Source organism: Stomoxys calcitrans, chromosome 4, assembly GCF_963082655.1.
Source record: "Stomoxys calcitrans chromosome 4, idStoCalc2.1, whole genome shotgun sequence".
NCBI classification, from domain to species: Eukaryota; Metazoa; Arthropoda; class Insecta; order Diptera; family Muscidae; genus Stomoxys; species Stomoxys calcitrans.
In genome coordinates this window covers 186,377,771-186,392,469 of record NC_081555.1, presented here as the reverse complement: position 1 = coordinate 186,392,469, position 14,699 = coordinate 186,377,771, and the positions used below count along the sequence as shown (strand labels likewise).

The 14,699-nt window shown below is 37.1% G+C and overlaps 1 protein-coding gene across 1 annotated transcript; it reads right to left on the bottom strand.

The window, feature by feature from the left end:
- Window positions 1–2,780: 2,780 nt before the first annotated feature.
- LOC131997160 (uncharacterized) lies at window positions 2,781–3,542 on the bottom strand. The gene is made up of 2 exons (XM_059367639.1): window positions 3,063–3,542; window positions 2,781–2,992 (listed from the first exon to the last, which is right to left on the bottom strand). The coding sequence occupies exons 1-2, from the start codon at window positions 3,295–3,297 to the stop codon at window positions 2,952–2,954; spliced, it is 276 nt and encodes a 91-aa protein (XP_059223622.1). The 5' UTR covers window positions 3,298–3,542; the 3' UTR covers window positions 2,781–2,951.
- Between the last annotated feature and the right edge of the window lie 11,157 nt (window positions 3,543–14,699).

Genomic DNA, 14,699 nt, shown 5'->3' with positions numbered 1-14,699 from the left:
ATAACTTTACTCTACATACACAACTTCTCTCAAACTAACAAAAATTTAAGCTTCTAGGAACCCAACAAAGATGATCGAGAGCATTTTATGTCAAACTAGTCATTTATGTCCATCTATCTGTCGAAAGCTCGCAAACTTGCAAAGGAGTAAAGCTAGCCGTATGAAATTTTGCACAAATACATCTTATTAGTGTAGTTCGGTTGGTATTGTAAATGGGCCATATCAGTCAATGTTTTGATATAGCTGCCATATAAACTGATCTCCCGATTAGACTTGAGGTATTTTATTACGATTTCCAACAACTGTGCTAAGTATGGTCCAAATCGGTTCATAACCTGATACAGCTGCCATATAAACCTATGTGCCGATTTGACTTCTTGAGGCGCTAGATAACGCAATTGTTATCAGATTTGGCATGAAATTTTACATGAAGCGTTCTGTTTTAACTTCCAACAACTGTGACAAGTATGGTCCAAATTAGTACCCGATTCGGCTGAAAATTTTCATGAGATTTCTTGTTATGACTTTCAACAAATGTGCTAAGTTTGGTATAAATCGGTTCATAACCTGATATAGCTCCAATATAAGCCGATCTCCCAATTATATTTCCTAAGCCTATAAAGGGCGCAATTCTTATCGGATTATGCTTACATTTTGCACTTGGTATAGCTCCAATAGCACTTCTTATCAATTATCCTTTGTTTGCTTGACAAATGCGATCCGTGGTGGAGGGTATATAAGATTCGACCCGGCCGAACCTAGCACGCTTTCACTTGTTTTATTAAAACCCTACTCAATCCATATTAATATCCGAATATAAGCCGATCTTAATTATGTGTGATTGAGGTGCCGTGAGTCTTTATAATAAATGAAGATCGGTCTATATGACAGCTATATCTACATATAGCCCGATGTGGACGATACTCGGGATAGATTTTGGATGTCTTGATACAACTCACTATTCCAAATTTTTGTGAAAGCATATTTTGGACTCATTGCACTCATTTGAGTCCAATATGTGGGTGGGGCGGCTCTAGGCACCCCACCTTAAATTTGGATACCAAATTTCTGTTTTTTGGTCATTTCGGTTGTAATATATCGAAATATTGGTCGAACTTAAGTCGATCTACCCGTCGAAGGAGAAAAACTAGTCGCTTGAAGAAATATGTTCAGGAAATTTTTAGCCCAAGACAATAGCTACAACTTTACTTTACCAATTATAAGTCAAAATTTCAAGCTCAAGAAGATTTGAAAATATTCAAAAAAAAAAAAATTTAAGTATGTAAAAAAAGTCAAAAGCTGGAAGCTCGATTTTCACCGTAAACGTATGGCTTTTATTCTCAGTATAGTCCCAAGAATCAGAAACGCGGAGCGTCCCTTAATATAATATACATATATTGAACATACATGCCCGGCTATCGCACCCAAACGCCCGAGCTCAAATCCCGCCGGCGAGAACTCCTTAAAACATTTTTCAGCGGTGGTTTTCCCTCACCAAATGCTACCAATATTTGTGAGTATTTCAGCCGTGTACAATTTCTCAACAAAGAGGTGTCACTTTTCAGTGACACGCCGATTGGACCCGGTATAAAACGGGAGGTCCTCTTATCAGTGAGCTTACATTTGAATCGGGCATCAATCAATTTGTATTGTGCGAAGTGAGTTTCCTTCTAATTGGTTCTAAAATGGGATGTTTGGGAACGAACTAAGACTTTGTAAGTTCGGAAATGGATATTTTGAGGAGTTGCAAATGGAATGACTAAATGCCCAGCAAACCAAATGTTGGATGGCCGACACTTCAAACACGAACAATCTTCGTACCGATTTCTGTCCGACCTGTCGGAGGGATATTTTCACCCATTTCTCTACACTTAAAGAGATATTTTTGCTATGATTTCATATGTTTGCCTATTCATGTTTCTCTTCTGCTTGCCTTATGGGGCAAAAAATTTCCCGTTCCGAATTTCCCAACGTTTTTCTTCAGATTTCTCTCCAAAACTTTGACGTTTTGTTCCGAAATTATGTCAACCACTCCATATGACTTTCATAACGATGTCGGATCTGAAGTCGGATGTAGCGTCCGAAGTTCGTACAAATTTCGTATTGATTGATTTGTTGGGTGAATATACCCCCTATCCTATGGTGGGTATAACAAAAAAAAAAAAAAACACGGCCAAGTCGAACCTATCGACTTGGCCGAAATGGAAACTGCGTGCATTATATTAATTTGGATTTCCTATCCGGCATACGTTGGAAACACTTGCTTATATGCGATTTCCCAAATGAAATTGGAAACAAAAAGTTTTTAATAATCGCAGCTTTGAGTTTCCCCACTCAAGCTGGTTACAACATTTTTAACATCCATTAACAGCTAATGCTTCAGTCAATATCTTATAATGGAACTTTTTGGATGTTTCACTGGAAATAACCATGTGGGATCAAAGATTGGATTTGTCATTCTGGTTTTTCTGTAATTCGATAGAAGTGACTCCCCTGAAGTGATGCGAGTCAGTGCATGGGAATCGGAAGTATTTGATAGATACGCTACAGTTGAATGATGCCGTCATGCATTACGAAGGAAACAGACACGCACGAACATTGAATATTCGCATAGGCATGCAGGCATGCATGGATAACATGGGCATGTTGCCTTTGTAAATGCGGAGTGAATTTCCGCCCAGCCGACGTTTATGCTGCTAAACATTTAATTTGTTACAGCCAGCCGTAGCCGGCCTGCTCCCCTTTTTGTTCTGATGAACAGATATTTAAACTAATGCATGTCTTTGGCATAATTCTAGACTGTAATTTATTTTTAACATGATCGACTTTGGTATGAAATATTAACTGGTTCACAGGTAGGCACATATTTACAGGGTATAAAGCTATTTTAATATTTTGGATAAGGAAAAATTCATTGTCACTACGTAACCATAGAATGGCTTAGATGATGTTTAATTAACGTTACAATGGGAAAAGTGATCACGCTTCCAATCTGAAAATAAATATACAAAAATCAGTTCCTCAAAGGAGAGGCTTACGATTTCAATGCTAGCGACACTCACTCTTTCCGGTCAAACAATTATCGCGCACCATATCACAGTGGCTGTAGAAAAACTGGTGCTCAGTCCCGCTGGATGCACAAATGGCCTTGAATTGATCGCAGTTCTCCAAGGCGGTACATGAACTTCCCCTCACGACCCATACAATGACCAGCAACAGCAGAATAACTACAATGCAAAAGGCCGCCAGCACAGAAACTCTTCTAGACATGCTCGAAGGCACTGAGACAGCAGTCATGTGCACAAATGAATGGCCATTTAGCACCTCACCAGGCAGACAGACTAGTCAGCCGGTCTGACTTGCCGTTAAGATAATGGGGTTTTCTACTACTTTGCTGCAAAGAGACGAACGACCGTTTTGTGTTGCTACTTGATATGGGTTTGTGAATTTATTTGTACCCGCACATAATGTGGCGTTTTCCCGTTTCACTTGCGTGTGTGCTCTCCGGAGGCTTCTGTTTACAAATGCCACCGCGAATGTGGCCGCTAGTGTGATCCACCGAGCTCAGCGCTCGTTTAGCAGCGCATTCTTTGTCATCAAGAGAGATTTGCCCGTTAAACACTTGTTCAAATATGTAAAAACCCAAATACGATTCTCGCTCTACTGACAGCACTTGTTGTTTTTGTTGGGACACACCCCCGCGTAAGTCTCTCAGTCCACTCCGTATGAATTGTTTTGTATTTTGTAAGTAGACTCGCTGTATACAGTCAACAGTGTTGCCATTCATCAATTTAATCGAGCTCCTGGTAATGTAAATAACGGAGAAGTTACATTTTGGGAGGAATTGGACCATTGTAAAAGGTCAAAAATACCTTAATTGATAGTTCAAAAATCTTAAGCTTGGTACTAAAAGCAATTCTCAATTTGTATGCCAACCACCATAGCATACTTCGTATTGTATAGGATTGATATGTGCCTTCGTATATAATTCTTAGTAATCTGGCCGCCTCTGTGTATATCTATCTGCCTGTCTGTTACCATAGGATGGGGGTATACTAATTTCGTATTTCTGTTTGTAACACCTCGCAATATGCGCCTGAGACCCCATCTTATATATAAAAATCAATTTGTGTTTGTTTGTATGTCTGTGTGTTCCCTATAGACTCAGAAACGGCTGAACCTATTTTCTTGAAATTTTCACAGATGGTACATATTGACCCTATTGGTGAAAATAGGGTACTACATTTTTTGATATCTGAAGGGGGGGGGGGGGGGCGGACCCTCCCCCTTACCCTAATTTTCAGAAACGCCAGATCTCGGAGATGGGTGGTGCGATTTAAGCAAAATTTTGTGTGCTCTCATATAGTACCCTAAAATTAAAAAATTGGTATCCAAATTTCGGATGGGGTACCTAGGGAGGCTGCCCCACCCTTAAACCTACCAAACATATATTTACACAAATCACGACAATATGGACTCAAATGAAAGGTATTTACGAGTAGAATACGATTCTGATATCCAAATGCGGAACAAAGTTTCTGGGGGTCCACCCCTTCCCCAAAACACCCCCAAACAGGACTTATTTACTGACCATGGTAATATGGGGTTTAAATAAAAGGTATTTGAGTGTAAAATTCGAATCTGATATCCAAATATGGGACCAAGTGTTTGGGGGGCCACCACTCCCCAAAAACATGCCCAACGGGGACAAATTTACGACCATAGCAATATGGGGCTCAAATGAAAGGTTTTTGGGAGTACAGCACGAATCTGACATCAATATTCGGGAAAAGTGTTTATGGGGCCACCCCACCCCCCCAACTAGGAAGTATTTGCTGACTATTGCAATATGAGGCTCAAATAAGAGGGTTTTTAGAGTAGAACATGAATCCTATATATATTTTCAAGGCCAACTCACTGTGTGGCCGCTCATCCCTCAAAACACCCCCCAAGCCGGTCATGTTTGCCGACTATGGAAATTTCGACGTAGACCACGTATCTGATATCAACATTAGGGGCCAACTGTCTAGCGGACGTCCCACCACCATAACAACCCCCAAATAGAGCGTATTTGCTCACCAAGACAATTTGGGTCTTAAAGAGAGTGGAACTAAACATTGATAGTTTTTAGGGCCAATACCCCAAACCGGACATATTTGCTGACTTTTGCAATAAGGAGTTTAAATGAGATTAGAAAACGAATTTTATATCCAATTTTGAGGACAATGGCAATATGGGGTTCAAATAAATGATATATAGATATATGAGAATAGAGCACGTTGCTAATATATTTTCAGGGCTTAGAATTTGGGGGACCACCCCACTCACCAATTCACCCCTAAATCGGGCATATTTACCGACCATGTCTATGTGGGGCTTAAATGAAAGTTATTGGGGGATAGAGCAAGAATTGATACCCATTTTCGGGACCAATTTTCTGGGGGTCTACCCTTTCCCAAAATACCCCACAAGCAGCAATTTTTTACTGACCATCGCAATAGGAGGCTCAAATAAAGGTATTTGAAAGTAGAATACAAATTTGATATCCAAATGTAGGACCATGTATTTAGGGCATCACCCCTTTCTCAAAACACCCCCAAAGGGAAACAATTTTTCGACCATGCCAATATGTGGCTCAAATGAAAGGTATTTAGGAAACGAATTTGATAACCAATTTTGGGGTCATGTGTTTGGGGGACGTCTCATCGTGTGAACTCCCCTTAAACCAATGGCTATATGGGGTTTAAATAAATGTTATTTGAGACAAGAACACGATGCTGATATTTTTTCAGGGCCAAGTATCTGGGGGACCACCTCTCCCCCGAAAACACCACTAAATCAGACATCATGAGAATATCGGGTTGAAATGAAGTATTTTAAGAATGGAGTACACCTTACATACAAACTTAAATTCGTAGACCAATAAAGATCGTATGGGATTTACATAAAGGCACTTATATTGTTAAACTGTTAGTCAAGCGATATACTATTTCCGTAGCATGGTATTTCACTAAAAAAATGTAATTGTTGAAAATAAATATTCCAAGGAAACGTTTGTTCCACATAAAGTAAAAGAAGGCGCAGCGGAGCGGGCAAGGGTCAGCTAGTAAAGTATTAAATATATTCTTGATCGTCATGTCATTTTAAGTCGATTCAGCCATGTCCGTCTGTCTGTCGAGAGCACGCTAAATGTCGAAGGAGTAAAGCTAGCCGCTTGAAATTTTCCACAGATTTCACAGATGCTTTTTATTGATTGATATTAGGTCATTACGGATTGCAAATGGGCCTTATCGGTTCCGATCTGCCGATTTGATGTCTTGAGCCTTTTGAAGCCGCTATTGTTGTGCGAGGGAGCTGAAATTTTCACGTGGTAAAATTCCACGAAATCTAGACACATACTAAAATTAAATAATTCCGGCAATCAGATGTTTAATGCATGAAGTTACGCATACTTTACCTTAATATTGGCGTCCACGAATATGCCAAATTTTCAGTGTACACCGCTATTTTGGTGTAGGTAACTATGAAACGATAACAACTACATTGCATTCTACACTGTGGACTTGAAACGGTGCAGGAAATGCAAAATTTTTGTGCTTTCTGTGGGCAACATGATTACAAACGAAAACTACACCCGATGGTGGGGTTAAATTTTTTTGGGCAAACGAACACAAAAATTCGTTTTCAATGCGACATGTCGAAAAAAAACTACACTTTCTTGAACAATCGAGATCAACATAAATTTTGAGTCTCATATGATGACCTCAGATACTTGTCCCCAGATTTGAATATCAGATTTAAATTTGATTTGAGTTATATTCGATACAAGTTTCAAGTCAATGATAAGGGACCTCATTTTCATTGCCGAGCCCGAACGTCTTGCCGCAGACCCATCGCACTCAAGTAGGGAAGTTTTCACTGTTGATTACATAAGGTAAATACCTTATAAGTGTCGCCAACAGTAGGAGGGGATAACCACAGCTGATAGTGGTTGTTCTCGCCGGGATTTGAACCCAGGTGTTCAACGCGAAAGACGGACATGCTTACCTTTGAGCTACGGTGTGGCCCCAATTTTTAAAAAAGTAGTATGTAATAAATTTAGGAAATAAAAACTAACTATACAAATATAGACATTATTCATAAAAAGTATGAAAAAATAAAAAATTATATGCATTTTATAATTCACATTATTAACAAATACTTTTTACTTTACTTCCGTCTAAAAAAAATTTTATACACCTAAAATGCATAAACGATTGCCATTTTGCGGTTGTTACTTATTCATCGCTACGAATAGCTCGGATGGAAAAAATAAATAAAGTACCTATTACGGTCAAAAGAAAAAAAAAATTGTTTAAAAAATTGGCGAATGAAACTGAAAACTATTATTTTTGTTAGTGACCACTGTTGCTCTACAATCTCTTACGTGATTTTTACGGGTTGTTAGGGTCAATATGTTTCAAAATGCAAATAAAACAAGTTTATTTCATCCTTTTCTCGACGTTTCGTCGGCTTTTTCCGATTTTTCAAGAGTTTATTTAGTGAAATATATGTTTACATTTGCATTATTCTCTTAATTTATTAAAAAACTGGACATCACGACACATTTATAATAAATAAAAAAATAAATAAAATGTAAAATATTGCAGCGAAAAATTTAAAACTAATATCACACTCTAAACTATTGCAACGGAAACATTATATTAATGGAAAGTAAATTAAACGACCATTAAAAGTGCTATTAGTTTTTCAAAAATTTCTCAATTTTCGTTTTACTTATTCGTTTATTTATTTAATGAAATAATGTAAAATAAGAGAACCTAATTGCTTAATACCTATTTGCAATACTGACATATGTCGCAAGAATGACATGCCGAATGGATGAACTACCTATTACGAGAAAAGCAATTATGGTGCAACACAAACTTTATTTCGTTTTTGGTAGCGGAAGGGAACGGACACGGTGCAAATATAAGTGATAAATAAAAAACCTTTCTCAAATCATTTTTAACTTTCAGCAGTAACATATATTACATATAAATTGTCTATGCTTAGTTTAAAACATTAAAAAGTCTACAAAAAAAATTGAAATTAAAAATTTCTTTTTGGAGTAGAACAAATCAACAGTTCTTTCTGACAGTCTACTGCAATTTCCAGGGGTAAGTTAACTCAAATTAAATTTAGTGAAAGTGTAGTATCGATTATCTGTGAATTAATTACTTGGAATTAATAACGAAAATAAAATAGTTTTATTTTAACTATTATTACATCAACTATGTATTGATGTATTGACGAAAAATTCATACAAGAAGAAAATACAACACAACAACGACATTGTGTTAAGTAATTTTGTAAGCAATGATTAAAAATGTATAGGCATTAAACTTTTTTCAGACTTCAAAACCGGGAAAAAGGAATTTGCGAAATTCCACTTTATTCTAATAGTTTATCCCTGGAAAGACCAAATATTTTTATTCCATAAATTAATTTTTGTTGGATTTTGTAGGTATAATGAAAGCATCAAATTTAATAAGTTTTTCGTCTTCGCATCAAATTAGTAATTTTGACCTGCTATGTGATTTATGTGCAAAAAAGATTTGCTCTTTCTAGTGTTAAGGTGGCGCAATTCAATTCGGAAATATCAATGGATTTTTATAATCATAAAAAATAGCTTGAAGGAGATAAGGATAATTAAAATATTAACTCATTCTTATCTTATATATATATACATAGAAAGATTAGATTAGATATTTTTTTATTTACAGATCGTTTAATAATTTTGTTTACAATAATTCCATTAATTAATTTATGTTATTGTAAAACAAAAGAAGGCTTGTAATGACAATGATTTTAAATAACCGTCTGTCATAATTAATTTATAAAACTTCATTAGATACTTATAGTTATATTTATTTATAAGGAAGTTTCTATGTTTTAAGGCGGGCTCCTAGCATTTTATTAATTTGGTCCAAAGACCGTCTATAACGCCACTAGAAATGTTTATCATTTCTTGTTGTAACAAAAATCGTTTCTGGAAGTGTTGGATCCTGCATTCTCGTAACGCCGAGCATGAGCCCAGAGAATGGAATAGCGTTTATTCCTCGTGTATATTTTTCCTCTTCTCCTGCATTGAAATTTGTAGAGTAAAGGTTTATCAATCCACATCGTGCTCTGTATATCCAGCTTATTTGTCTAGACTCGAAAGAATCAGTAAAATTATATTTTTCTCTTGTGCAATCTAAATATTGGTTTGCGATTTTTGCCTTAAGTTGTTCTGAAAAGCATTAGACTTTAAACATTGTAAAAGGTTTATGCTAAGAGAATCCCATTCGTGCCTACGTTCGGTATTAGAAAAAGTTAGTAATTTCTTTCCCAACGCTTTAAGGATTTTTGACCCTAAATACATCTTCCTCGAGCATGATATTTCACAGTATTTTTGGGAACCGAAGATCTTCGTAGTGGTATAATACGTTATATGTACATTCTAAATGAAGTCCCAAAGTATATAGATGGCTATTTTCAATATCTGCCTCAAGCACAAGTACGTAATTCGGTGTGAAACTTGGTATATGTAGAACTATTTTCTGCAGAAAATAACGCTCCAACTTATCTACCTCGTCGAAATGACAGAAACCCCATACTTGAGCAGCATATGATTGTATTGCTCGGCGCACTGCTTGGCACACTTTCCATTTCATTGGCAAACTAATTTCATTATTTCCAACTAAATTGGCCCAAGTAGCATTAATCGCAGTTTTTGATTGTATCGTCTTTTTTCGACATGTTTACTAAATTTCATTTTAGGGGTAAAGGTTACATCTAAATAGTTGAACTCGTTGGTGATTTTTACCTGGTTTCCTTTGTAGACCCATTGCTTGTCTCTACATAGACGTCTTCCATTTTTAAATACCATGATATCCAATTTATCCATAATCACTTTCAAATTCCACATGTCGCAATAACTTTCTATTTAAGTAATCATAGATTGTATGGTGCTGACATCCTCCGCAAGGATCGCTATATGATCTGCATATAGTAAAAGTCGGATGTTATGGTTATGTAAATTAATGCCTCCTTTGGTATGCTGAAGTAAACAACCCTGTTTAATGCCGGAGTTGGATTCGAAATTATCGGATATTTCCTCACCAGTCGAAATTACATATTCTGTAGTAGTGTACAGATTTTGTATTAGCTTTACAAGCTTGTAGGATACACCAATCTGATGTACAATAGTTTGTAAATTAGTGATTTCTTGCATATGTTGTCAAATGCAGCTTTTAACTCTACAAAGAAAACAAAGGTTTTTTTTCGCTTTTTCTGTTGTAGGCTAACAATCAAAGCTAATTTGTATATATTATCCATAGTACTATATATCCTTCTTTGAATCCCGCTTGATACTCTGTGAGTATTTTATAGTAGTTTATCCAATATAATAATCTTTCGTTTAGAATTCCTATCATTATTGGGTCGGTATAGAAGTTGGGGGCATAGCTTATTTCTGTTGTCACGTTTTCTGGATTGAGAAGTAGTTTAAAATAATCTTTGAAGGAGTTGGCTGATATTTTTAGTCTTATTTTGTATATATCCTTCTTTGAATCCCGCTTGATACTCTGTGAGTATTTTATAGTAGTTTATCCAATATAATAATCTTTCGTTTAGAATTCCTATCATTATTGGGTCGGTATAGAAGTTGGGGGCATAGCTTATTTCTGTTGTCACGTTTTCTGGATTGAGAAGTAGTTTAAAATAATCTTTGAAGGAGTTGGCTGATATTTTTAGTCTTATTTTGTAGGACTAGTATCTTATTTTTTTAGCCACCTTCCACCATTGCCCACACATTATTTATTTTCGTTATTAGCTCTTCGATATATCTTTTTCAATTTAGTTTGCATACAGTTTTGCATTTTTTTTGCGGCTATCAAGAGTTGTCTTTTGACTCAATTGTGTTTGAAAACTTGTGTTTCTTCAGGAGATTGAACATATTATTTCTTGCATTATTGCATTGAAAATTTTACTTTTTTGCCTGAGTTCAAACACTATTTTCGACTTTCTTTATTTCTCAGATGAGTCTGTTATAGCTTTAGAAAGATCATCCAACGAAGGGTTTAAGTTACAACGTAGTGCATGGTATATATTATCAGTAAGTTTAGTTTGATACCCATACTTGTCTAATTCATTCCAGTACAATTTTGGTAAAAGTTTAAAGCATTTTTCAGAGTTATTTATAGTTGGTACTTTGAATAAAAATTTGATTGGCAAATGGTCAAACCATGTTTTATCATCAGCTAAAAATTCAAACACTGAGCTCAATACTTCCTGTGATACTGCGTATAAATCGTTTACTGAGTGACCCGTAGAGCCTATATATAATTGACCCGTTAATATTGACGGTGTGGTCTTTCGATTTTCTGCCTCCCTTATTGGTTTCGAAAATGTCCTCATTAATCTCACTAATATATTGGCAATGTTCTGCTAACCTCTCGTTTAAGTCACCGACTATAAAGGGGTTTACGATAATTTTCTCCTCAAACACCGTGCGTAGTGTACGGAATTCTTCTGACCAGAATGCTGGCCTCCGATACATTGGAATAAGTGTGAATGTGATATGATTTTGCGTTGATAACTTGTAATATAATAAGTTGCCAGATTGTATTTAACGCCGATAGAAGTCAGTCTTTTGTTAATTCTAATTATGGATCCACCTATGGCTCTTTTATCTTTATAAATTTATTGGGTCTCCATAGAGTTTGATGTTTGAGTTCATTATCTGCATCGAATCTTCCGTAAGTCAGTTTACGTTCTCCGTTCCAATAAAACCATGAATCCTTAATTTTGTTATGCGCGGACATAGGTCTAATTTCCGTGTTTCTAACTTACTCGGGTACGTTTTCCTTAGGCACAAACTAGCTCGCCGGAGGGTGGATTCTTGTAAGAAAGGTTGCACAGTGTCCCGCATTACACAACATATCGTACCCGACTATCCTGATACATACATCCCTTTTACCTCTACTTAGAGTGAAATTGTCATTGACTATTTATTTGATGGCACTGTATCAGATGTTGTTCTACAGGCCTCGTCTTACCCTCCCAACCTTGCTGCATTGCGCTAATATTATTTGCAGCCCGTCTTTCCACTTCTTGTCTCCGTTTTATGTCACACCTCCATCATCCAACTGTCTGTCCCGTCCGTCCGACCCGCTCCCATCATGCACACGACACTTTTTTAATTTAGTTCATCATTTCTTTTAATTTCACATTCTCTTCACATTATTTCTTATTTTGTTACTCCCTATTATTGTTAGTGCTGTTATTTCATTTATCCAAAGCTAAATCTATGCCTTAGACTACAAACTTACATAGGTACATCACTTAATCCATATGTGTTCTACTGTTGTGACTGGTGGTAACGAAACACTCTCGATCTGGGCTGAGCTGTTGCGGCGAATTTCTCTCTTCGCCGTGCGGATGATTCACTGCTTTTGCTGTTGCTGTCGTTGGGGACGCTTGGGGAGATGTAACGAGGTAATCTCTGCTCACCTCATTCTTGCTGCTGGCATATTGAGAATCATCACATGTTTGTCTCACACTTTATTTCGTGGAGCGCCTCAAATAGATATTGTAGTCTTTCTTTTCCTTTTTTTTTTTTTTTTGCTTTTGTTCCCAGTGTTTTAAGTAACCTCAGCTTTACTTTTATACGTTCTCTGTAGCAAGAACAGATTCCAACAAAATCAAAGGGAATTATTTTATTAAAGCAGGAATAAATTCCCTGTTTATCTTTTCCTTGTTGTTGTGGAATCCCATCAATTCTGCCTCGTTCTTACAGCTGGTCAAATTCTTTTGGCTAAAGACAAGTCTATTGTTACACGAGTTTAATGCCGACCTTATGCTTATTCAAGAACAAAATCACGTTTTCTGGTGCCTCTTTTTTTTTTTTTTTTTTTAGATGTTCTGCTAGGCTTGTGTGTTCTCTTGTCCGCCGATGTAACCAAAAAGAAAGATTCTTCAGGAAATTCCCCTTTCTTCAACTCCCTCCTCGGTGACGTTGCCACCGTCTCCCGTAACAGCTGATTTGTTGTGTAAATCCGCGCCAGACAAGAACACCAAAGGTTTTGTGTTTATACTTATATTCTATGCTAAATCTACTTAGTTGTACGATTTATCAAATAATTTAGTTTAAAAAGGAAAATTCAAAAGCTTAACAAGAACTATTAAAATTACCATTATTTTATAATTACGTACGAGCTCTGCAGTATAAGATAATGTCCCATTATTATCGTATATATAATTTTTTTTATTTATCTAATGCATTTAGATTTCGTAAAAGCAAGATCGCAACAAGGCGAATCCACCGATCAGCCGTGGTTGTTGGTGGACTCGAAAAGCGAGATAATTTTGTTTACAAATGGAGTTATTTAAAATGATAGACAAAATGACTTTGGTCCGCGCTCTAACGTGGGGCAAGAGCCCACATTCTCATGCTCTATATTGTCTAGATTTAAAGTTAAAATTTCCATGTTCTGTTTTGATAAGAATTAAAAGCTTAAACCCTCATGTTTTGGGCATGATATATACCTACTGACTTTCCGCTGACGTCGCCCAGCTCGTACAAAGAGTTACCAATTTCCTTCAAGACCACCGACTTCAGATATTTCGGTGCCAATTTCGCGCTGTAATTCTTAGTCGCATCGCTCAATTTAAAATTCTTCCTATAAACACATTGACCGACCTTATAGCGCACATCTCTTGACCTAGTGTCATACACCTTCTTCCCTTTCTCATAGGCCCTTCTAAGATTGGTTACCATTTTCTGTCGTAATAACTGCAGTCGCAAGTCTTTCGGCATAGCCTCTATTTCTGGTTCATTGATGCCCCCAATCCTGCGCAAAATGTCATATGAATCCCCATGCTGAATCATTGTCTGACCGAATACAGCCCGATAAGGTTCCATACGAATTGCCTCATGGAACGCACTTCTTAAGGCAAATGCAGCTTTCGATACATGGGTGTCCCAGTTCCGCTGGTCCGAATCTTCTATGTACGACCGAATTATAGAAAGCATAGACCTATTAACCCTTTCGGATGAGTTTACCTGTGGAGCATACACCGCTGTCCTCATATGCCTAATGCCATACTTCAACAACAAATCTGCAAAGGTTTCGGAAATAAATTGACGTCCATTATCGGACACGATTTCCTCGGGGACTCCGAAAATATGGAATACGTCATTCTCCAAATATTTGACCACCTCCACTGCTGTAGCATTCCTCATCGGTTTCAAAAATACGAACTTTGAGAAATGGTCTAGTACTACGAAGACATAACTATTTCCCTGTCTAGAGCGTGGGTATGGACCACAAAAGTCTATGAATAACCGCTGAAATACCCGTTGCGATACTATCTGATCTCCCATAGGGGGTCTCGATGTCTGATTGGTGGCCTTCGAACATTTGCATGTGCCACATTTGGAAATAAACGACTTTATATCGGCCGCCATGTTTGGCCAAAAATATTTCGCACGCAGCCTGTGAATTGTCTTCCCGGTGCCCCCATGTCCCGCCATTGGATTATCATGGTGGCTTCTAATCAAAGCCTCCCTGAGGCCCTTCGGCACCCATATCCTCCAAACATCTTCCGGATCATCCTCTCTCCGAAATTTGGTCCTTTTCAATACAATTCCTTCCTTGACTATCAGATCCGGT

Coding starts and splice junctions, on each gene's coding strand:
- LOC131997160 (XM_059367639.1), bottom strand. CDS start 3,297: ATGACTGCTGTCTCAGTGCCTTCGAGCATGTCTAGAAGAGTTTCTGTG. Junction 2,993..3,062: donor TAATTGTTTGACCGGAAAGA/GTGAGTGTCGCT, acceptor ATTTATTTTCAG/ATTGGAAGCGTGATCACTTT.